This window comes from Cyphellophora attinorum (assembly GCF_001299255.1).
Source record: "Cyphellophora attinorum strain CBS 131958 chromosome Unknown Contig6, whole genome shotgun sequence".
NCBI classification, from domain to species: domain Eukaryota; kingdom Fungi; phylum Ascomycota; class Eurotiomycetes; order Chaetothyriales; family Cyphellophoraceae; genus Cyphellophora; species Cyphellophora attinorum.
In genome coordinates, this window is record NW_017253234.1 from 678,086 (window position 1) to 700,762 (window position 22,677).

The window sequence follows — 22,677 nt, forward strand, 5'->3', positions numbered from 1 at the left end:
ATGTCCTCGATATCGCGGCTGCCCTCAGAGGGCGCACAGCGATTGCCATCGCCGACACCAGGAGTCTTTCCACGAATCAAAGCGCCCATGACGAGGCAACTTCGATGGCAAGATCGAATTTTGTCTTTTACTTTACCCTATTGAGTGTAGCTTGGTCGGTGCCGATAGCCGGTAGTGGCGCTGTTGGGAGTTCGGCGTTTTGGGAGCTTCGGATTTTGTCCGACACTGCGGAAACGCATACAAGTACGTGACACCCAGGTGGTCGATGCTCAATGAAGATGCTCTTTTATTTCTGAGGTTGATGCTCCCTCGACGGCTCAGTCAACGTGGCCTACATCGCGCGAATACGCCAGGTCCAGCAGAGCGCTTACTCGAGGTCGGATTTTTCTTTATTCGGGGCTGTAAACCAAAATGCTCTACCTGGGCAATTGGAAGGCGTGTCGGTGAACCTGCCGTCAGGTCCCTGGTAAGACACAAGTACATTCCCAGGTGGTCGGCGAAGGCAACGTGCAGGAATCCCAGCCAGAGAGACAGTGCCGACCATACGATGTCACTAGGCTGAGATAGCGCACAGCTCATCCGTCCGTTGACAGTCTTAGAGAAGTATGGCATGATTCGTACATAGTAGCTGTACAGAGCGAATATAAATCTCTTTCCCCCACAGCCTGACCACTAACTATGCCCTTTCGTCAACAATGCGGAACTACGAGTCCTTACAGATGCAATGGACTCGGGCTCACCGTCCTATGCCGCAACCGCGCACTCCTCCGAGGCGGGCTACCATCTTTCTGATTGTTCTCAACGGCCCAGTTCTTCGCGCTTCCACTACTGCTAACCCTTTGCTTTTCGACTTCCTCTTCCTGTTCAGCTTTCCGAACGCTGTCTTCAATCTTATTGACTGCTGCCTGAACCTTCTTGCCGGTCGCTTTCCGAGTCACACTCCTCTGCTTCGGCTGTGCTTTGCTGATCTTTGAGCCATGCACAGCGGACTTTGTGTTGCGTCGGGCAGCTGCATTGCTCGTCGAGGTCGCACGCTGCTTGCGCGGTTTGAGTGTGGGCGAGTTAGGCATTGGTGGCACAGGAATCTGGCTGTACTGTGGGCCATGTCCTTCTATACTTTGTGTGGGAACGCTGGTGTGTTGCCTCTCATAGCTGTGGAGGTGCTCTGCGGGGATGGCTGGGACAGGTGGCATCGCAGAATAAATGGGCGAATCGGGCGGCGAGTCCAGTGTCCGCTCGACAGCTGGTGCATCTGGTAGCACTGACCCTTCCCTCTCAAACATATCAGGGACTCCTCTCGTGAATGCATCCTGAGCATGTATCTGGGTGGGCGTCGCGTCGTGCATGGACGTATCCGACGGCGTCTGATGTGAGATAGGCGACGGCGTTCCCGATCGATCCTCATACGCTGGCGTCGTTTCCCTGTGAGAGATGGGCGTGGGTAATTCAGGCTCGACTGATTCTCGAATTCCATACTCATAAGAATCTCCTTGCGGCCTCGGTGTATCTGGACGACTCACAGGCTCTTTGGATGGCGATCCCGGAGCCAGTGAGTAACGCTTTGGCGACCTCGGGCCCGGCTCTGGCGTGGGGGCATCGTTCGCACTGAAGGTAGCGGCATGACTGAGCTGAGTAGCGATCTGAGGAAAGGGCGGCTCTGGTCCTCTAGGTTCTCGAAGCTCGGACGGTGCAGGTGATTGAGCTGCTGTCGCGGCATCGGACCACGTTTCTTGCGGGTGGAAATAAGCCGCAGGACGCTTGAATGGATCTTCGAAGAGCTGCTCAACAGTAGTTTCGGGAGGTATCTCAGCCGAGGTGGCTTGGTCCGATTTCTGGCAGCGACATTGTCCTTCTGGACATCTACAGGTGGTACCGCAGCTGCAGCCACAGTTGGGATTGAGGCTGTCGAGTTCGCCAGCGTATTCAAGGGTGCTGCCGTGGTTTGGACCCTCGTCCTCATTGAGATGGCCTAGACCAGGAAGTGTGTGCTTGACAGCTGAACCTTCACGAGCCAGCATAGCCTGGGTGTACTGAAGATTCGGGAATGCAGGGGTTATCGGCGTGTAGCCTATGACCATCGGAACATCTTGTGGCTCCTCTTCGCTGGTGGTGGGTAAGGCATGTCTTAGCGCGTCGTTGTCTTGTGCCTTGGCTTTGCGTGGGCAACCACTACAGCTGCAATGCTCGGGAGCACAAGAGCATTTGCTCTCGTCACCACCACACTGGCAACCACCAAAGGTGTGATTTGCCAGTGACCCCAGCGAGAAGTCGTTTGGCAGCTCTGAGTCGTCAAAGAGGTCTTCCTCCTCTTCTTCTGGCTGCGCATGGTCCAGCGCATCCATCACCTTCCGCCATGCATACCATTGCTGCTTCCTCGGCAGATCTGGTGAGATGTCCTTCAGAGCGTCGCGAAAGGCTTCGTCCTCGAACTGGGTCGCTTGCTTTTCTTCTGGCAACTGATTATGGAACTCGAAGCCTTCATCGACGAGTTGTGATTCTGTAGGAGAGTTTGCATTTGGATATGAATCGCACGACACTGTTCGAAACCTGTTTACTTCTGGCTTGGCCTCCCGAACACCCGGCCCGAATCCAAAATCTATGCTTTCAAGGTGACTAGGCTCTTCGTGGTCTCCAACATCACTGGAGTCGCCATAGTTGACGATCTCATCGTTGAGACCAAGGCCGCCGCTCGCGCTTATAGGAATATCAGCTGTCTCTGTTGGCTCGAAGCCCGAGGCTCGTCTTCCGAGTCAGAATCTTCTACGTCACTGAACAAGTCTGCGTCTGTCGACGAAGCTGATCTGCGAATATCGTCAGGGTAGCGTTCGGCGTGACTGTCTGCAGGTGATTCCGGTGGCGAATGTGGTGCGTCTACCGGCTGCGACATTCGCGCGCCTGGGAATGACGGTCTGATACTTGTCGACAAACCAGAGTAGGATGCGGTCTTGGACGACCGGGAAGGTGGTTGCACCGGAGCGAACTCGTCGTAGGTCACGAATGATACTTCGTTACTGCTGTTGACATGGTGGTCTTCCGGAGCGCGTGCTGACTTGATTGCTGCCATCTCAAGTGATGGCATGATTTCCATCGAATTTGAGTCGGCCGTCAGGTTCGATATGGACCTAGGCTGGCCTGTGTAGCCCGTCTCCCCTACAGAACTGGGCATGGTCGGGTCGTCGTCGAAAAGGTCATCTAAAGAATCTAGCTTTGGAATTGCGGGATCTGACGAGGGAAACATCTCTGCGAAACCTTACTCCTGCTCTGTAGCGTGTCGGAAGATGCGTGTTGTTGTCGCGACCGCTTGGAGAAGGGGAGTAAGAATCTTGTTGTTGGGTGGACCAAGCGCAAGGGGCTCCTCAGGAATGCGAACCACAAATCCGAACAATGGACTGTGCAATCTGCGACAGCGCCTTATGCGCCCCTTCATTCATCCTTGTAGGCCTTCTTGGACGGCTTTCGCCCATACACACAGTAAAATCGTATATAACCATGCATTCGTAAGTCTCGTGATTCTTGTCGAGCTTTTGCAAAGAGGACCTGAGCCTCTTCCTTCGTCCTCCCGAGCACACCTGTCATGCCTCGAATCAGAATTGCCTCGGCGCCTCGATCCAGGTTGGCTAGCTCCAGAGCGCCGATGTTTTTGTAACGTTGATCCTTTGGCCATGCGTTACAAGGTACTTTGAAAATGTGCTCATGCACGTCTTCGAAGCCTTGTTCCAACATTTTTGCCTTCCAAGTCTTTGGAGCGTGGCCCGATGCCCCAATGATCTCACCTATCTGGAAGAAAACTTGAGTAAATTGGACCCAGGCGCTATTCTCAGGAATCGTGTCATCGTCGCTTCCAGCGTCTGGTAGAGTAGATGAGAGCTCGAGCCAGCCGCCCGGTTTCAAATGATCGTACGATTGCTTGATGAGCTTGCTCCAGTCTCTGATCGCAAGCAGGAATTCCCTACCGTGTATGAAGTCGAAGGAGTCAGGCTTGTAAATCCAGTCGCGTTCGACGTCGTCAATCTCAAAGGCGCAATTTGGGGGAAGCCATTGTGGCTGCACGTTGGCAATGTCGACGCCAATGACTTGAGCCGTGGGGTATTTATCTGCCATGTCACTACGCTGTTAGCACGAGAGAGCAACATGGACAGTATACGTACATTGCCCAAATACCTGAACCTGTTCCAAGGTCGAGGATATTTGTGGGATCATTGCGGATGGGAGCCAGGTGTAGGCGGTCGCCTAGAATGAGCATGAACTTGCAATGTTGAAGGTCATTGCGATCTTGTTCGGCCTCATCGACAGGCAGTCCATACTCATTCATGCCGTAGGCGGGATAAGTACGGCCATTTTCCTCGATGCCTCTCCTGATCTCTGAAGCGATGCTGGTCGCATATGACGTACCGACCGACTCCGCATAGCCCTCGTCCGAGAAGTAGTCCGGCTCGAGAGTCACGCTATCAAGGTCTGAGATATCGAGAGAAGACATAGCTCAATGTTGAATACCTGCTGGTGAAGCGCCATGCAGACTCAGTCGAGAAGAAAGGCTTTTCGAGCGCAGGACCCTCCCGTGTAACGTGCGCAGGATGAATCGCTGTACTCGGATCATGTGAACAACGCATAGATGTGCATCATGCAAACCTGGGGATATCTGTCAATATCATGACAGACGTGTCAACTTATGGGACACGAAAGCCGACGTCGATAACGACATCGCTCTTGCTGCGCTGTACAAAGATTATTTGGGCATGGTTGCGAGTCGGCAGCCACCCGTGGTCTGATCCTAGGAAGGAGCAATTGTTGAATTTCGTCTGTTCGTGGACCTTCTTAGCCGAGCATTTACTGCGCCAATCCCCATCAGTGTATGACAGCTGTTGACCGGGAAGCGGAACACGAACAAGCGCTTAGCTGAAAGCTGCACGATGTCGCATCAAATCGCAAGTTGCTGGTGGAAGGGGCGCTGATTACAGGGTTGGGGTGTTGGTCGAGCTCCTCGGCATGATGTAGACCCTGGCGAGTGGATCTGCGATTGTCGACTGAGCTTCCACGCCTAGGGCCCGGTCCGCACGCCGGTGCAAGCTGGACTGTCTTGTGTCACACCTCTCATATCCATTTTCGTCGAGGCGAGCTCCAGGGGATGCCGGCAGCGCTCTAGTCTTCTTAACGTGCAAATCTTGACTCATGCGGGCAAACGGTCTTTGACAGCGGCTCTTGGTGGGCGCGGGGGTTGGTTGACGAGCTGCTGGGAAGCTTTCGAATACGACGCAGATAGCCAACGGAGCTCAAGACGCGCTGCCTACACGCGTAGGGGATGCGCACACCCAACATGTAAGCTAAAGCATGGCCGCGGATCCCGCGCGAGCACTAGGCGAAGAACGAAATGGCCAGATCGGTCACTTGAATCTGGATTCTGGAAGAACAAAGCATGTGTTGAGCAGGAGCTCGTTTGATGCCGCAGCTGAGCTAGTTAGCTTCATTTGACCTGGTCACGAAGGCATGGCTGATTTCTGCGCCAACAAAGCATTCATCTAGGCTCGTTTGATAAGAAGTGTTTCAGCCCCTCACTTTGCATCTCGACCACTGCCAACGGTACACCGGTAGGTCAAGTACTGCACCGAAAACCTGAACGAGCAGCCGACTAGGACCATGTCGATGTTACCATCAAAGGATGAAGTCCAAGCGTTGGTCAAGAGCCTGACTGAGGCCGCGGCGAACTATGACGACTCACTATCGATGGAAGGCATTGGAGCGCGGAATACTATTATCAACCAAGCAAAAGAGCTCATCAACACAGTGCGAAATCCATTCGACTCAGTAGACGCTCAAATAGCCAACGCCAACGAGCTGGTCGCCATCCGTACTTGTCTGCACCTCAAAGCGTTGCATGCGATAGCATACCCTGGCCCAACTTCCCTGGACGATATCGCGAGTCAGACCTCGGCCAGTCCGCAACTGCTAGAACGACTTCTGCGTATACTGGTGTGTACAGGCTTCTTGAAATCGCCAGAGCCATATCATTATGCTCATACCAAGCATTCGCATGCATATACGTTGATGCCGGGTCCCGGCATGTTCTTCCAGCTTGTGTATGATGAATCGTTTCTCATGATCTCCAATCTTCACATGTATCTCGCAGACAAAGGCTTCAAAGAACCAATGGACGAGAGATACAGCCCTTATGCCTGGAACCACAAACAAGAAGGCACGCCCATATACGAGATCATGGCTCAGCACCCCGAACGTCTGCACGCATTCCAAGCAGGCCTTGCACATGCCGATGCCAGCATACCACTCCTTGGGTACTATGACTTCGGACAACTGGGAGAGGGCGATGATGATCGGGTTAGCATGGTCGATGTGGGAGGCGGTGCAGGTCATGTAATCGCACAGATTCTCAAAGCGTATCCTCAACTCGACCCAAGCAAGTTCGTCCTGGAGGACCTACCACCAGTCATCAAGAAGGCGTCCGAAAATGAGAACCTGCCAAAATCGGTCCAGCGCATACAACACAACTTCTTCACGGAACAGCCGGTCAAAGGTAAGAATCTCCAATACCGTCGGCTTCACTGTGATGCTGATAAACTTGTCCAGGAGCAAGAGCATACTTCCTACGCCGAATCCTCCACGACTTCTCAGACCCTTTCTGCACCGACATCATCTCCAAATTAGTCCCAGCAATGTCTCACGACTCCAAGATACTGATTGCGGACCTCCTGCTTCCGGAGCACGTCACACCCAACGACCTCACGCTCGCCTCATTCGACATCACCATGTTCAACATGGGTGGCAAGCAACGCACAGAGGCCTGCTTCCGGCAGGTACTGGAGGACGCAGGTTGTGAGCTAGTCAAGGTGTGGAAGAGCGACTCCGGCTTTGGCGTTATTGTTGAGGCGCGACTGAAGGGCACGAAGGAGCGAGTGACCGATGGCCCGCTTGAGACAGCTGCGCCAGCTGTACCGTCGACGGACGGGCCCGCTGATGAGGTGACGGAGAAATCAGAAGCAACGAATGGCCACTTGGAAGCAGCACCTCCAGCCACTAACGGTCACACCAATGGCGCAACAAATGGTACTAATAGTGGACATGTGGAAGACGATATCAAGGCCGAGCCCGAACTGTCCAAAGAGCAGTCCCATGTTGAGCAACAACTCCTCACCATCGTCCGAGACGAGGACAAATCCACCACCACAACCGACCAGGACCCATCAAGCCAGGACGTCGATAGCAAGACCGACTCAGCACAGCTAGCTCACACATCACTACCGGACGCAGCACTGCAAGATGCTAATACTGGCTCAACTTTGAAAGAAGAACCCGTCCGTACAGCCACACCAGATGTAGCCGAGCGAGCAGCTCCTCCTGCTTCTGCGGAGCCGGCGCCCGAAGCCACTACAGAAGATAAGGAGCGACCGTCAACAGCCAACACCAAAGAGGAGCAGATCAATTCAGCGTTGGAAGCGGTTGCAGAAGCCACAGAGACGCGTGATCTTGACAAACTCCATGGAGAGTAATCGCGGGATTCCGGTAAAGGTAGCAAATGGGTGAGTTGGTCGGATACAGGCCTCGGGGCGGGCGCTGAGGTGCGAAGGGCAAGGAATTTGTAAATACAGTGCACACAGCAAACTTCCAAATAATATCTTTTCAGCCTCATTTCTTTCCTAGTGCTGTAGCTTCCAGCCTCTGCATCGTTGGGTATCAATATAGCGTACTGTTTCTCCTGTCCATACACCAAGCCTCTATCCTCTAGAAATGCAGTATTGCACGTCGGCCTGACAAAACAACAGATGACACACTCCACCTCTACTCCTTCCCCAGATTCTCCTTGTCCTTGTCCTTCTTCTCCAACCCGCCACCAATACTTCCACTAATGCTGTCATTCCTCCCATGCAGCGGTCCACCACTGCTTCCCAACAGCCCACTCCTCACACTAGCCGCATCACCACCGTACTTGGCACTGCCAATATAGCTATTCCTCTCGCTCGCCAGCGCAGGCGCCGTGACGCCGGAAGCAGATATCAAGCTTGCCCTCTCGGGATTCAGCTTCGAGCTAGCATATGTTCCAGATGCGTCTCTCAAAGACGCGTTATCTGCTTGCCGGTCGCCGTGGATGACCGTGCCACTAAGTACGGAGAGAGGTAAAGATTCGCGGCTGCCGCCAAACATCGACGCAGGCGGGATGGCTTTCATTGAGGCATTGGTGTCGACGCTGTTGCGCCTGCGGCGTTTCGAGGAGGACGCTAGTGTCAAAATTGAGGCGTCGTCGGTGAGGACGTTGTTGGCGGTGGCGCCTGAGTAAGTGGTAGGGTGAGCCAGGGGTGCTAGGTGAGATGGGATGGCGGTGGCGGGCTGAGTCGGATAGAATGAGGAGGAAAATGCTTGGTTTGACTGATTCGTAGCGTTGTGTAGGGCTGGAGCCGTGGATTGGATGGTCGTTAGAGTCGTTGTCATGGAGCGCAATGACGGCGCTGGAGACGAGAACGTGCTGTTGCGATCACCGTCTGTGCGCGCTGCTGTTCCGCTTGTGCCGACCCCTGACGGTGCGACATCCGAGTGCGTGGTTTCGGCGGTTGTGGCAAGAGTAGGCGCCCGAGATTTCGGCTGGCCATGGCTTGATCTTGATGGTGATAACGATCGCTTACTATGCGTTGTCGAGCTCGGGCGCGATGCTATGGGCGACGCGGCATCTGATGAATAGGCTGGGCGGTCTTGAGGCTCGGGATTGCCAGAGTATGGGTATGGATTGTTTTTGTGCACGCTGTCCTTTCGGGACTTGGCCGTGGCGGACACTGCGGACGTCCTCTGACCGTTTGATTGACTCGAATCATTGTGCAAGCTTTTCAAGTTCGCAAGTCGCTTCATCCAGTTCGCGAACGGCCTTCTTCGAGCGTGTCGATCTGTCGAGGTTAGCGCTTGGTCAGAACCTGTATATGCCATGATCGTACCATGAGGCCTTGCAGGGCCTTCCGTGGTAGCCATGAGGCCGTTCCGAATGCGATCAAAGGCTGCAAGTCGTTGCAGACCTCTTCAGGTACAACAGGGCAGTGTCAGGTGGTTGGGGCGCGCCAAACAAAGGTCTCGACGGTCCCAAAGATCCCAATGATGAATGTCCAGATATGCGCACGGGCGGAGGTATGAGAAGAGAGAGAGTGTGGTCGGTGGATAGGCTTGGCGATGTGTTGTACAGGTAGAGGTGAAGGGCACAGGCAATATTCAAGAAATCAACTTGAAAGTGATGCCAGCCGGCATTTGCTGTCGCCCCGGCTTCGAGCCTAGGCGCTAGTCCGCATCTAGCAGCAGAACATCCACTTTGCACGTGGCAGCGGACCGGAAGAACTCGCTCGCCGAACTTCAGACCACAAGCCTCCCACCCTGAGAGACCTTGACCCACGTCCGGCATCGTCTTCAACGCCAGGATACCCGTCAGCGTAGATTCTCGATGTCAACGTGACGACTCATTTCCTGCAGGCAGCGAATCGAGACATTTCCATTGGACATTGGCGCCTGCTTTGGGCCTAGCCTAGTCACGATGGTGTACTACTTCAAATCGAATGTCGTTGACCCTCCTGCCTTCGTATATATGGGGAAGGACAAAGTCGAAAGTGAGCATTCCGAATTATATGGTTCGTAAGTGCTGAGGCATTCTTAGATGAAGATCTAATAAGATTTGGCTGGGACGAGGATGTTTGGTAGGCGTCAATGATGTTCTCTCTATGATCAGCATTAACAAATAGCAGGGTACGAGGAAGCGGACAATTGGAAACGGTCACTATGGCTCACATGATTGCAGTTTCACGTCGACAACTTGTCCAGCGCCCATGTATATCTACGACTGAAAGTTGGCGACGACTGGACGACAATCCCAAAGGCATTGTTGGAGGATGCTGCGCAGCTCACCAAGGCCAATTCTATCGAAGGTATCGTGCCGACACGACGAGTGCATATTCAAATCTGACTTGATACATCTAGGCAACAAGAAAGACAATGTCACCATAATTTATACGCCGTGGTCGAATCTCCGCAAGGATGCTTCTATGGCGACCGGGCAGGTGTCATTTGTATGTTAATCTCCAGCGGGCCCACCAGAGTGCGCCCTGACCGGAGTCGTAGCACTGACGTATATCTGGCAGCACGACCAAAAGATGGTGAAGAAAGTACATGTTGCCGCACGACAAAATCCCATCGTGAATCGTCTGAATAAGACCAGAGAGGAGAGAACGCCAGATCTTCGAGCTGAGAAGGAAGCCGATCTCGCGCAAAAGCGTAAGGCTGACAGACTGAAGCGAGAAGACATGAAGGCTAGGGAACGAGATGAAAAGAGACGGAGAGATCAACTGAAGTGGGAGAAGGAACATGCCTACGACGAATTAATGGATGAGTCCAACATGGTATGTTCCCTGACGTACCCGTTTGCAATGGGCACTCGACCGGACGTGGGATGCATTTGCCTAGGTTCAAGTCTACTGTGGATGCGACGTACTGACAAGTCAATATCTAGGTCAGTAATCAAGATCGAGACCCAAATTTCTACGACGACGATTTCATGTAGTGCAATTCAGCAATGCGCACAGCAACCAACTTGATAGAGTTCACGCGCCAGCAGATTCAACTGCCGATTTTGCCGTGTGCTACTCAGTAGCTCAAAGAAGGCAGTATCAGACGCCTTGATTGCCTTTTCCATCGGCAATGTGGCTCCCGGAGACGTCCAAACGACCAACTAGAGTACTCCAGCTCAAATCCGGGTCGTAGTCGATTCTGGCATCAAGTCGGACATAATTGTCCCGAGACTTGGCGATTCGTCAGCATTGCAGATTATGAAACTCAAACAGGAGATGAAATGCAGGAAAAGACGGGATGATGGGTATTGAACTCACTGCAAAGGTTTGTGACTTCTCGAGTCTCGAGCCAAAGTCACGACATTTAGGCACCCACGGATGTGAAAACCGCGCCTGGAAACCTTGGGACGCACGTTGCGAGAAGCGTACCACATGCTCACAAAGCTTATCCAAAACTTTACCGTCGATCTTGACGGCCAGCATGCAACTTATGGGGATCTTCTGATGCAGACTACTTGCCAGTCACTCGGACCTGTGCCTCAAAGGCGACATACCGATCAGGCAGTGTGATGGAATGGCATACTTTGACTTCGAAACGTCTCATGCCGATCGGCTCCAAAAGGTCGGTGCATCATATCTTATCACCAAAACCGGCCGATGGAGGTTCCCCACTCACACAAACCGCAGCATTGGCTCTGATCACGAGGCTTTCATGATGGTTCCCAAGTTCAGCAGAGCTTGATGTCCAGCATCAAGTAGGTGAACACTGCGAGTTGCGTGCCAGCCTGTCATTGTATGATCAGAAGCCTTCAGTCGCTTTGCTCGCTACGAGTCTGCACCAAGAGCGAGCCATGACTACCCCAATGTAAAAGTACTTTTGTGGCGGCTGACAAGCTCCTAGCTTGCATGTCTGGGGTTGTTTCTGCCTGTATCTTTGAGGACTAGTACACGAGATTGAATCGCACGCCATTGGAGTAGAGCTCTTAATGATGCGCAGCATCACGAGTTGGCAACTCAAATCCTTGACAAGTACCGCACCCGAGATTCAGCAGCTGGATGATATCATGCACAGCTCACAAAAGGTCTGTACGAGCAGTTCGTCGTACTCAGTGCTTCGATTGCTGGGCGACGAATGCATTTCAACCGGTCTCGATCCTCCATTTTGCCACCTGAACGTCACCCATTGTGGTCAAAGACGCCGCATGCGGAAGCTGCCTTGGGTTTGATCTCTGCACCAGCCGAGAGCCTCGTTGCCTCCAAATACCAAGCACGTACAAGCAAATCCGCTGCATCAACTTGCACGCGGGTCTCACGGAAGGACCGAACTTGGCATATGCGGTGAGGCAAGCTCGGCATATGAGAGTGGCATGCCGTTTCGAGTGGTAGTTTCGAGCCTACTGTTCCCGAAGAAGTTGGAATTCGTGCTTCGGGATAAGCTCTAGCTCAGGCATTAGCCAAAAACCCAATCGGCAGTACCACTGTCCACGAGGCTGCTGCTCGAGCCTCTTGCTGTGCTGTAAACCTCATCATTATGACCAGTGGATCTATCCTGTGGGCAAGGTGAGATTTGTAGCAAGATTGATCCCGAGCTCCTTCGAGTGCCTCTGTTTTGAAGCCGAACAACGCACGGCTCCAGAGAGGAGACACCTACGACGTAAGTGCACCTGATGTACACGAAAATTGGCCGAGTGCCTGTGCTTGCGCGACAATCCCTAAAGTTAAAATGTCTCCCAGCCAGGTTGCTTCCAACCGAGCTGAGCACAGATGTTTCTGTCGCGATGCGGTGTAGAGACGTTGGTTACACAACATCACTTCACAGGTCAGAGCCTGCCCAGTCGTTGGCAGGACTTACCTTCCGTCCTCTGGCAGGGCTGGAAGAGTTCACCACCTACTGGAAAGAGAGCGTCTCGCCTCTGTCAGAGTAGGGCATTGGCAAACTCAAAATTCGTCGCAGAAGCCGTAATCATCACGAAACTCGTGAACGAGATGGTTTCGCGAAAGTCAGCCATCCCGCGGGACAAGGTGTAGCAACAATAACAGCGAGCATAGTTGCAGAAGATCCCACTCTAGTCTGACTGACGTTGAATCGTTTGCGCTTTGCGTCTTGCTTAAGCACAGAGTTTTCCTTCGGCTGCAATCTCGATTGGCGGGCAATGAGCGCCCGACTCACAACCCTTGCGTGATGCATCTTGGCCCGGCTAAATAGCCAACGGCTGTGAGTCGATGGTACTCGTATCTTTGCGCACACAACCTCATGGTCGCGCTAGGTGACACACCGCACATCATCTCGAACAACCTGACGTGCGCTGGGTCTCACACATGGCAGAAGTCATCATTGGCTTGACGGGTTGCAATGTGGGACTTTGTTCGCGGGTCCCGGCGCGTGAGGCCGAAGTCCACTACTGCTATCAACGTGGGGACGGCTCATCATCGTCCTCTGTTGCTCGCTATCAAAGCATGATGGCTCAGAACGGACAGTGGCCACAGCACATGAATAGGTTCTTCGTAGACAGGGGCAAGTCGATCTTATTTTTAACATCGGAGGATAGGCCTTGGTTGGGCATGGATGTTTTCCAAAGGCGTGCCAGCAGCACCACATCGCGAGTCAAACTTTATATCGTGAAAGTTAGATGTCACTCACTTTTTGTCGAAACCGAAACACGCCTCCTGCCACACTCTCATGACCTCGCATCAAGGCTTATGGCAACCTGCGTTGGCAGTCGGTCACAGGCTCGCTTCACACATGCCGCTGTCAGCGATCCTCTTTGTTCCCTCCCAAAGTATACGGCCATCCACAAGGTAACTCTCGCTTAAGCTACAAATGAGCATTGTTCGGTATTTGGTGCCACCATGTCATGTCGTGTGGACCTCTCAAAGCGGTCACACATACAGCATTGGTAAACTCAGTCGTTGCGTTTCGACCATGAATGCTTGAATATGACCAGCTCGGAAAGTATATATCAATCCTTCATGAACGTTTCCTTTCGGTCACAGCTCGGTTTTCGACCACGTTTTTCTACAAGCCCTGCGTCAAGCCTCACTTCTTCAATGAATCTCGCTACCGATCTCACTGACAGCAATCACCGATAAATACAATAAAGATGACCCGTGTGCCTTCCGTCGAGCAGGCTTTGAGGATGGTCCAGGACAATCCTGATGGCACCAACGACACTCAAGCTAAAGTGGTCCTCCAGAAAGAAGTGAGCCGGATATGGCGGAATATCTTGGCCGAGCCGTCGACATACGTGATGGGAAATCTGGAGTTTGCAGTCTTCAATTGCTATCGGAATTTTCCTGAGTACAACAACACCACGGGCCAGCAAGCTGTCAAGAGGCATTGGGACAATCGCAAGGCCGACTTCACCAGCAACAAGAGAATGGCGGTGTCCACGAGATGAAGCCATGTATGGCAGTAACGATCTCAGGCGTGAGAAGCTACGAGGCGCTAAACACTTCAAATCTGTCGCGAGTCTAAGTTCGATATCGATTGACAGCACGATGAATGCATTACGACCACTAAACCACGATTAGCATTGCAACGACCGAGTCATTGATGTTCAAAAACTGTCAGCCAGTCCCTTCATCAAGCGGTCTAGGGGAATGCCAGGAAGAGAGCTCTACGCCAATCGATCTTCTGGGGATGATGAGGGTACGGCTGCGCGCGTGAGCGACCCACGTGCCAGTCGGACACGAGCGGCAGACGACGGGTAGCAAGGGCTGATGCCTTCGCGTAATTATGCTGCGCCCTCCAGGCCCAGTCAAAAGCTGTGTTGGGCAGGCTGCGAGTGCAAAACGAAAGCTATGACACAATATCTTCCTTACGCCGCCGACTACTCCAGCAACAGAAAGCTCACCCATGCTGCATTACGTCTATCGAGGATGCAGCATCCAACAGGGCTCCAGCATAGCGACCAACAAGGTCAAATTAGTTTGGGCATCGAATCACGAGCGAAGCTAACTGGTGATCGGAGTGGTTCGCCCGGGGAGGAGACGTGCATGCGAGCAGGGTTCTTTTGGCATTGTAGGCGGGAGCCGATGATCGAATGGGGGATAAGCGGCACTTTTCTACTGGTTCTGATTTGGTGAACTGGCGCCAGAAGCATGCATTTACCCAAAGCGACATTCGTATTCCTTCAACTCGCCGACTCACTGTGCTTTGCATCTGTCGTGTGTATCTAACGAGAAGCAGGGTACTGTGAGCATGATGGTCCACGACATGGTACATCACTACTGCTTCACGTCCATGCCAGCCACGCGTTTTCGACGATATTGTCCGCACCGACAATTCCTTGCAGACTGAAGCCCACTCCAAGCATTCCCTTGAATTACGGGTCACAGCGGGAATGACCGTGCACTCACAACACGACTTGAGTCGATATGTCGACCTTGCGGCTCAACATGACTACGCGACTGCAAGATCCCTCCGACAGCACCGACAGCGGCCAGCATGCATGCGATAATACTGACTCTAGGTTTCGCCGCCCTCGGTGCCGCCTTTCAACCTGGACAGATTGGTTCGAAAGGCCTTCACATTAAGAGATACGCTCAGATACCAGCGAAGCAAGCCGTGGTGGCTGATGGCTTTGCCAAAGTGAGTCTGTCGCTGCTATCGTGATGCAAGGACTGATGTGCTTCAGATTGAGCGCCGACAGGACGAGAACGTCCCTCCCGTGCCAGAGGCAGTCGACATCCCCCCTTACACACCGGAGGCTAAATGCGATGACTACGATGGCTATCTCTACTGTACGAAGTGGCCATTCGGGAATAATTGCCTTGCTAATCACTTCCAGCGACCGGAGGGTATACCTATCAGCTGCAGTGCAAGTGAGTCTCAAGCTTCGTGCGCAACATATCGCCCCATGTCATGCTGACACGTCTACAGCACTGTCTACCTAGGCGATCCTCTAGGGCAGACGACAGTCGACACCTACACAGACTGTATCAACTACTGCGTCAATGATTTCCCACTTGAGTCGGTAGAGCCGCCTGATGTGGGATGCGTCGGTGTCTTCTGGAATGCTCCATACGAAGGGCCTGGCGACTGCACTGCCTTCTCCGACCTTACCAGTACACCGCCTGCGAACGAAGTTGGTGGCTATCAAGAGGCTGCGTTGGTGGTATACGGTCCAGCAGGGGAGACCTACGCCACCCCGAGACCATATACGGCGAGCTCGACAACAGCGCCGCCTGCCACGAGCACCGAGACGACGAGTTCGACTCCTGAGCCGACGCTTGGGGCTGGTGATGAGTCCTACATTGCTGTCACGGCTGAATTGCCGCGCGTCAAGCGTGCAATCTACTACATTGCCATCGGTCTGGATGGATTCGCTGTATTGGTCACGGACTTCACTGAGGCATCTGTGTTTTCTGTTGATGCAAACGGTGCGCTCATAAGTAAGCCCCCTCTGCTCCATTGCTGAAAAGTCTCTCGTGATGCAGCGCCCTCACTGTCCATAAAGCAGCGCTCCATGCAGCTTGGACAACTGCTCATCAGATCTCGGTGTATCCAAGAGTCGTAGCTATGCTAATGTACGTTTACAGGCAACGGTGTCGTCATTGGGCCAAGCAGTGACAGTGGCGTAGCTTCACTGCAAGTTACTGAGCCACCAGTGAACACTCCTTTCTACTGGGAAATCCAGGGAGGCTCACTTACCTTCGGAACGGCCACTTTCTGTGCCAGTGGAGTGGCAGGCGATGGAGTCAAAGAGGTTTCGGTCGTATTTCCAGACGGCCAGACAAGCGACAATTGTTCACCGATCCTGATCTCGACCGTGTCGCAAGCAGTGCCACAGGATCCCAGCACGACCACCACGACTACCGGCTCCGCATCTGGTGGCACGCCAGCGTCATCTGGCACCGTCGTAGCCCCAACTACTTCCGGCGGCAGTCCTTCGGCCTCTACGTTCGGCTTCAGCAGCCCAGAGCCGAGCTTCACGACTGGCACTCAGTCAGACACATTCACTTGGGATGTCAATATGACATATCCACCGTCGACTCCCACGTTCAGCCTCCAACAACTTCGGGGCCCTCCGTACCTGCACAAGCTACCAACTACCTGATCCTCCCCATCACGCAATACGAAGTCCAACCAGTAGTCTCCTGCGAGGCGACTGATCGCTGCACTCCTACCTCAACCACGGCGACGGTCATTCGCACAAGGACCGGCCTCAGCTGCGTGCCGGGTCTGTGCACCGGAACAGGCTTCGCAGTCAATTATCTGGTTGATGCGGCGTTCTTGGACCCTACTTGTGTCCTCAGACCGGAGCCTACGACATGATCTGCGCCTTCACGGGGCTGTACTTTGGGATTCATTGAGGTTGTGCTGGGATTTTCGTACATACTTCTCGGCTGTGCACAAACCCTAGAAAAAACCCTAAGGTTGTGGTGGCATGTGCATGGTCAGTGCTTAGGGGTTCCTGCTTGCGGTGTGAGGCTCGTGCGCTGGCAATTTTAGTATGGTATAAGCACTGTAGATCATCGAGCGGCGGACATTACATGAATCCGTGAAAATTTGATTACTTCAGACGTCGCTTCGCAGGAACAGACAGAAGTCATGATGAAGTGGTCGCCGAAAGGATGTCTCTTCGATTTTGCCCCCTTTGGCTTTCCGGGCGCGAAAAGCCTGCCGCCAAGCCATCAACCTAACCTCGAACATGGGGCACAACGACTTCCATCTTCTGTTCCTGTACATATGATGTATCGACCTTCCGTCCACTGAGCCTCGCCCATCGTAATCTATTCTAACGCTGCCTATACCGATGCCACTTATTGCTTTCTGCTCCTTCACGCGCGCCCAGTCTGTAGGCGACAAACCTGGATCGGCTTGCCTGCCAAGCCTAACTTCCACCGGCATCATGCGTCCGTTGCCATATACATCAGGTAATCTCGCAAAGGACAAAGCAGCAGACAGAGAATCGCACAATGAAGTCTTCACAGTGGACGGACTCGATGAGAGCGCAAATTTCCACCCTCTGCTCCCTCACCGCCAGGCTTCCGCATGCGGCCAAATGCTCCTTTGACTACCACTCAACCTTTGTCCTTTGAGATGACCATGAACCCCTCCGAACACGAAAGCCGCTTTGTTCGTGAACTGATGCGTCGTTGCCAGATCATCATATTGTATTGGCAGGGAGCTTCATTCGTGCTTTTCCCTCCTCATCAAGTCTTCCGGCTTTAACAGAAAGTATAGGTTTCGGGAAGCATTGAGGCTCCCTCATGGTAGAGATGAGATCCTTTCTACTGATCAGTACACTTCTGTACGCTCTTCAGGTCGCAGCCCAGTGCGATCCAACCAAAGGTAAGGCTAGCAGGCGCAGTCGCGGAGATGGACGCTGACATGCTCACAGGAAGTTGCCCACCCATCACGGGTTTGGCAACCAATGAATACACCGTTGACTTCACCAAAGTCAACGCTCTCCCCACGAATTGGACACTTGCCGACCAGGCAGTCGTCAACTATGGCTCGGACAAAGGTGCCGAGTTCAAATTCGCCAAAAAGACGGACGCCCCATACATCTGGACCAGCTTCTATGTGCTCTTCGGTCGCATTGAGGTCACACTGCAGGCGGCTCCAGGTCAAGGCGTTGTTACTGGTGCTGTCTTGATGTCCGATAACCACGACGAGATCGACTGGGAATGGAGCGGCTCCAACTTCAACTCTGCCACTGGCAAGGTCCAGACCAACTACTTCGGCAAAGGCATCACCGGCAACTACGATCGAGGGACGCAACCTGCAGTTGACTCGCCTACGACCAAGTTTCATACATACGTGGTTGATTGGACCCCAGATGCTATCACGTGGTCGATCGATGGCAATGTTGTCAGGACTCAGAAGAGCTCTGGAGCTACGGACGGTGCTTATCAGCACCCTCAGACTCCTTCTCGTCTGCATCTTGGCATCTGGAACGCTGGCGACAAGGACAATAACCCGGGTGTCATCGGCTGGGCTGGTGGCATTACCGACATGAACAAAGTACCGTACAGCGCCTATGTCAAGAGCGTCAAGATCAGCACTCCCAATCCCTGCTCTAGCTGGGAATTCCCAGCCGGCTTCACCGGCAAGTGGCAAGACGTCAAGTGTACCAACCAAACTCTGACACGGAACCTGCCTTGTACCTACAATGTTACAGCTGGCGACCATGGATATCTGATCGCCTCGAAGATTGGCATCACTTTCAACGAGCTCAGCGCGGCGAATCAGGGCCTTGACTGGGACAAACTTACCCTAGGTCAGACTCTCAAAGTGCCTGGTGGCAACTGTACTCTGGGCAACGGCACAGTGCCTGAAAAGTCCACTCCAGATTCGCCCTTCAAGAGCAACGGTACGAACCAAGTTCTGAATGGTACTGCAAGCACTACAGCGCCATTTGCAAACACCACTGCTCCGTATCAGAACAGTACGAGCGCTCCGTTCAGCAATACCACCACCCCGGCAACTGCTACCTCTTCCGCTCCAATGGCCAAGTACACGTGCCAGAAAGGCGACTATGGGAAGAGCATCGCTACGAAACTTGGCTGTCAGTTCGAGGAGCTGGAGAAAGCAAATCCTGGTTGCGACTTGGATAAATTGCTCATTGGTCAAGTCCTGAACAGCTGCAAGTCGATGACCACAACTGCTCCGGTGCCAACGAATGCCAACGTCACGAGCATGACAACCACGCAAACGGCGACAAATACCGTCTACCAGGTGAAGAAGGGCGATTACTGCGATAAGATTATCGTCCTACTTCAGTGTAGTCAGGAGCAGTTGACCATTGCGAATCCTGGCCTGAACTGCGACAGTCTGACCGTTAGCCAGCCCGTGACTGTGCCGACGAATGCTCCTTCGTGCTCCGTCTGCAAGGTCACTACTGCTACATCAACCATCACCAAGACAAGCACCAATGTCCACACCGTCACTGGTGGTCAGGTTCAGCCTGTGCCCAGTAACACAACCAACTGTCTGACCTACACAGTTGCAAAGGGTGACTATGGTGTCAAGATCGCTGACAGCTTTGGTATATCATTCTCGGAGTTGGACAAGGCCAATCCTGGTATCAACTGGGACAAGCTTTGGATTGGGACCGCGCTCAAGGTCCCTGGCATGCCTTCCAAGAGGCCATCCAGTGGAGTCAACAGCAGTGCTTGTGCTTCAACGGCCGTCAAGCCCGGCTCATCAAGCAGCACAGCTCCGAGTGCCACCACCACTTCAAGTGCTAGTACGTCTTCGACTATACCGTCTACTTCGAGCACGTCTTCGTCGTCGACTTCTGCGGTTACAACTCCCTACACGACTCAGATCACCTCTGTAAGCCAGCCCATGACCACCACCGTCACCAGTTCTTGCAACACTTGTTCTTTGATCACCATTACAATCCCATGTACGGTTTGCCAGAACACAACGGTCACGGTGAACACGACGATCACCCCGCCAAGCTCGTCTACCAGTGCTGTTCTGCCCAACACAGGCGGCTCTTCATCTACGACTCCAACGACCACTTCGTCTACCACTTCGTCGTCGACGACGTCGGCTCCTCCCGCAAGCTCTTCCAACCCGTGCTTGTACTACAATGTCGCTCCCAATGACTATGGTGTGGCCATTGCCAACAGTTTTGGCATCGGCTTCGAGAGTCTGAAGACAGCCAATCCAGGGGTTGATTGGCTCAAACTCTTGATCGATCAGAAGATTGTCATTCCGGCTGGGTCCACGAAGCAGCCTGCCAAAGGCGTGTCACCCGGACCAGCTGACTGCAAGGCTGTGGTTACATCCTCGACGTCGTCGACTTCGAGTTCAAGCTCAACTTCGAGCTCAAGCACGTCCACTCCCAGCACAAGCTCGTCCTCATCAGCTTCAAGCACTGTGCCGCCAAGTAGCAGCAGCTCGGCTTCATCTTCAGCCAGCACTAGCTCGACTTCAACTACCAGCAGCCAGACCACTATTCCAAGCACGAGCGTAACATCTTCCTCGAGCACGAGCACGACCACCCTGCCCCCCAACTGTCATTATGACAATTGCTTGCGCAACATGTTGGATGGACATGTGTCTTCAGCTGCCAGCTCTCTGTGCAAGGACTATACAAAGACCAGCAACATGGAAATTCCAACATACCTCGGCGGCTGTGATGGCAAGCCTTACCGCGTGACCAGCGCTTGCTATTGCATCTCCAGCTCCAATCCGCCACCACCACCGACGTCGAGCTCTGGTTCGTCTACAACATCGACCACTACGACTACGACTACGACTTCCAGCAGCAGCTCGACTTCAAGCACAAGTTCGACCTCGACGACTGGCTCCTCAAGTGCGACCACGGCGACCAGTAGCAGCACGTCATCGTCAAGCTCTAGCTCGTCTACGACGAGCCCATCCACGAGCTCAAGCACGACTACAACTAAGAGCTCGAGCACAACCACTACGAGCCCGTCCACAAGCTCAAGCACGACTACAACCACCACAACCACCAAGACCTCGAGCACGACCACGACTACGACTACCACAACTACGACAACCACCAAGACCACTACAACCACCACTACTACCACTCAGTCTCCGCCTCCACCCCCACCCAAGTCCCCACCAAAGGAGGACTGCGACGAGTGGGGCAACCCCATAAATCGTGGCGGTGGGCATGGGAATCAAGGCGGCGGTCAATACGGCGCCGGTGGTGGCGGTCCAGGTGGCGGCTATCAGGGTGGTGGGCGCGGCGGTGGTTGGAAGCGAGACGTCGCCGACGGTGATGATGCTTACGACAGCGTTGCGGACAATCAAGGGTGGGACACTGCTGAGCATGATGACTCCGGCTTCAGCTTGGACAAGCGAGCTGGACACGGCGGTGGTGGCGGCCGATTCGGTGGCGGAGGACGCAAGTCGATGAAGTCTGGCGGCGGCGAGCATGGCGGCAGCGGAGGTGCCGGTGCTGGTGCTGGTGGCTGGGGAGGAGGTGAACACCAAGGTGGAAGAGGAGGCGGTGGTGGCGACCACCGCGGAGGCGCTTCTGGAGGTGGCATGGGTGGTGCACCCGGCGGAAGTGGAGGTGGAGCTCCTGAAGGTCAAGGTGGCGGCTCAGGTGGGAACCAAGGTGGAGGTCCTGGTGGCTCCGGAGGATCTGCTGGCGGGCCTCCTGCTGGCGGACCAGGCGGCTCCGGCGGTCAAGGAGGATCGGGAGGTGGTCCTCCTGCTGGTGGACCAGGCGGCTCCGGCGGCCAGGGAGGATCGGCAGGTGGTCCTCCTGCTGGCGGACCCGGCGGCTCTGGAGGTTCATCGGGAGGCGGTCCTCCTGCTGGCGGATCCGGTGGCTCAGGCGGCAACCGCGGCAGCGGAGGCAGTGGTGGCGCCCCGCCTGCCGGGAGTGACGGCGGCAGCGGCTCAGGTGCAGGTATGAAACGACGCTGGCAATGGCAAGGACCCAAAGGCCACCACTTCGGAGCTCAAGCTGACGGCGATGCAGGTAATACTGGTGGCTATGATGCCCCTCCTGCCGTTTCACCGAACTCGAATTCCGCTCCTTCCGGCAACATGAACTATCCGAACAACAACGCCAAGCTCCAGTCCTCGCCTTCATCGAACTCTATGAATATGAAAACCTCAAACTCAGGACCCACACCTACACCTACAGGCAAGACCGGCTCCGGCAACTCCAAGAACGATCCGGTCTCTGGCAATCTCCCATCTGGCGGCTCCGCGGGCGGTGCACCTGCTGGTAACGATAACCTCTACGTTGATCCCAAGAATATTCCCGCTAGCATGTCGGTTGCGGCGAGCTATGCCGGGTTTACAAATACAGCGGACTGGACTATGCAGCAACGTCGGTCAGTAGACGACGACGACAGTGATGCTGACAACGAGGCGTCGGACCATGAGTCCGCAGGCGATATTCCGGTGTCGAACAGACCTGCTGCTGACGATGAGAGTGACTTCGACGACGATGACGCGGCCGAAGGAATCAAGCTAAACGCACCAGTGGCGGTGTTCGGAAAGCGCGAGCCGGAGCATGAGGGCGAGGGAGTGAGTGACAATCAGCATGGGAAGGCGAGGGCGCCGATGAACGACAAGGAGCGAGGAGAGTGGCGGAAGAAGATGGCGGAGCGCTTGGGGAAGGTCGGTGCAAGGAGGGCCGTTGATGCTGCGCCATTCGTGTAATGCATGGTAATTCGGTTGGTT

General features: G+C 54.1%; 7 protein-coding genes across 7 annotated transcripts; 4 read left to right on the top strand and 3 right to left on the bottom strand.

Moving 5' to 3' along the window:
• Positions 1-713: 713 nt before the first annotated feature.
• On the bottom strand, positions 714-3,238 carry AB675_1977 (uncharacterized protein; the record flags this gene model as incomplete). Its single annotated transcript, XM_018141908.1, has 2 exons — positions 714-2,694; positions 2,775-3,238. The coding sequence occupies 2 exons, from the start codon at positions 3,236-3,238 to the stop codon at positions 714-716; spliced, it is 2,445 nt and encodes an 814-aa protein (XP_018003106.1).
• A 185-nt stretch (positions 3,239-3,423) lies between these two features.
• Positions 3,424-4,477, bottom strand: AB675_1978 (uncharacterized protein; the record flags this gene model as incomplete). The annotated part of the gene is made up of 2 exons (XM_018141909.1): positions 3,424-4,105; positions 4,149-4,477. 2 exons carry the CDS (start codon positions 4,475-4,477, stop codon positions 3,424-3,426), a joined length of 1,011 nt encoding a protein of 336 aa, XP_018002901.1.
• A 1,157-nt stretch (positions 4,478-5,634) lies between these two features.
• On the top strand, positions 5,635-7,499 carry AB675_1979 (Demethylsterigmatocystin 6-O-methyltransferase; the record flags this gene model as incomplete). The annotated part of the gene is made up of 2 exons (XM_018141910.1): positions 5,635-6,526; positions 6,580-7,499. 2 exons carry the CDS (start codon positions 5,635-5,637, stop codon positions 7,497-7,499), a joined length of 1,812 nt encoding a protein of 603 aa, XP_018002968.1.
• A 289-nt stretch (positions 7,500-7,788) lies between these two features.
• On the bottom strand, positions 7,789-8,922 carry AB675_1980 (uncharacterized protein; the record flags this gene model as incomplete). Its single annotated transcript, XM_018141912.1, has 1 exon — positions 7,789-8,922. The coding sequence occupies one exon, from the start codon at positions 8,920-8,922 to the stop codon at positions 7,789-7,791; it is 1,134 nt and encodes a 377-aa protein (XP_018002770.1).
• Positions 8,923-9,514: 592 nt separating this feature from the next.
• On the top strand, positions 9,515-10,534 carry AB675_1981 (Coiled-coil domain-containing protein 25; the record flags this gene model as incomplete). Its single annotated transcript, XM_018141913.1, has 6 exons — positions 9,515-9,587; positions 9,635-9,669; positions 9,776-9,902; positions 9,955-10,043; positions 10,116-10,373; positions 10,484-10,534. 6 exons carry the CDS (start codon positions 9,515-9,517, stop codon positions 10,532-10,534), a joined length of 633 nt encoding a protein of 210 aa, XP_018002762.1.
• Positions 10,535-14,988: 4,454 nt separating this feature from the next.
• Positions 14,989-16,600, top strand: AB675_1982 (uncharacterized protein; the record flags this gene model as incomplete). Its single annotated transcript, XM_018141914.1, has 5 exons — positions 14,989-15,132; positions 15,179-15,284; positions 15,332-15,365; positions 15,424-15,935; positions 16,083-16,600. 5 exons carry the CDS (start codon positions 14,989-14,991, stop codon positions 16,598-16,600), a joined length of 1,314 nt encoding a protein of 437 aa, XP_018002713.1.
• A 1,165-nt stretch (positions 16,601-17,765) lies between these two features.
• Positions 17,766-22,656, top strand: AB675_1983 (putative glycosidase crf1; the record flags this gene model as incomplete). Its single annotated transcript, XM_018141915.1, has 2 exons — positions 17,766-17,838; positions 17,888-22,656. The coding sequence occupies 2 exons, from the start codon at positions 17,766-17,768 to the stop codon at positions 22,654-22,656; spliced, it is 4,842 nt and encodes a 1,613-aa protein (XP_018002703.1).
• Between the last annotated feature and the right edge of the window lie 21 nt (positions 22,657-22,677).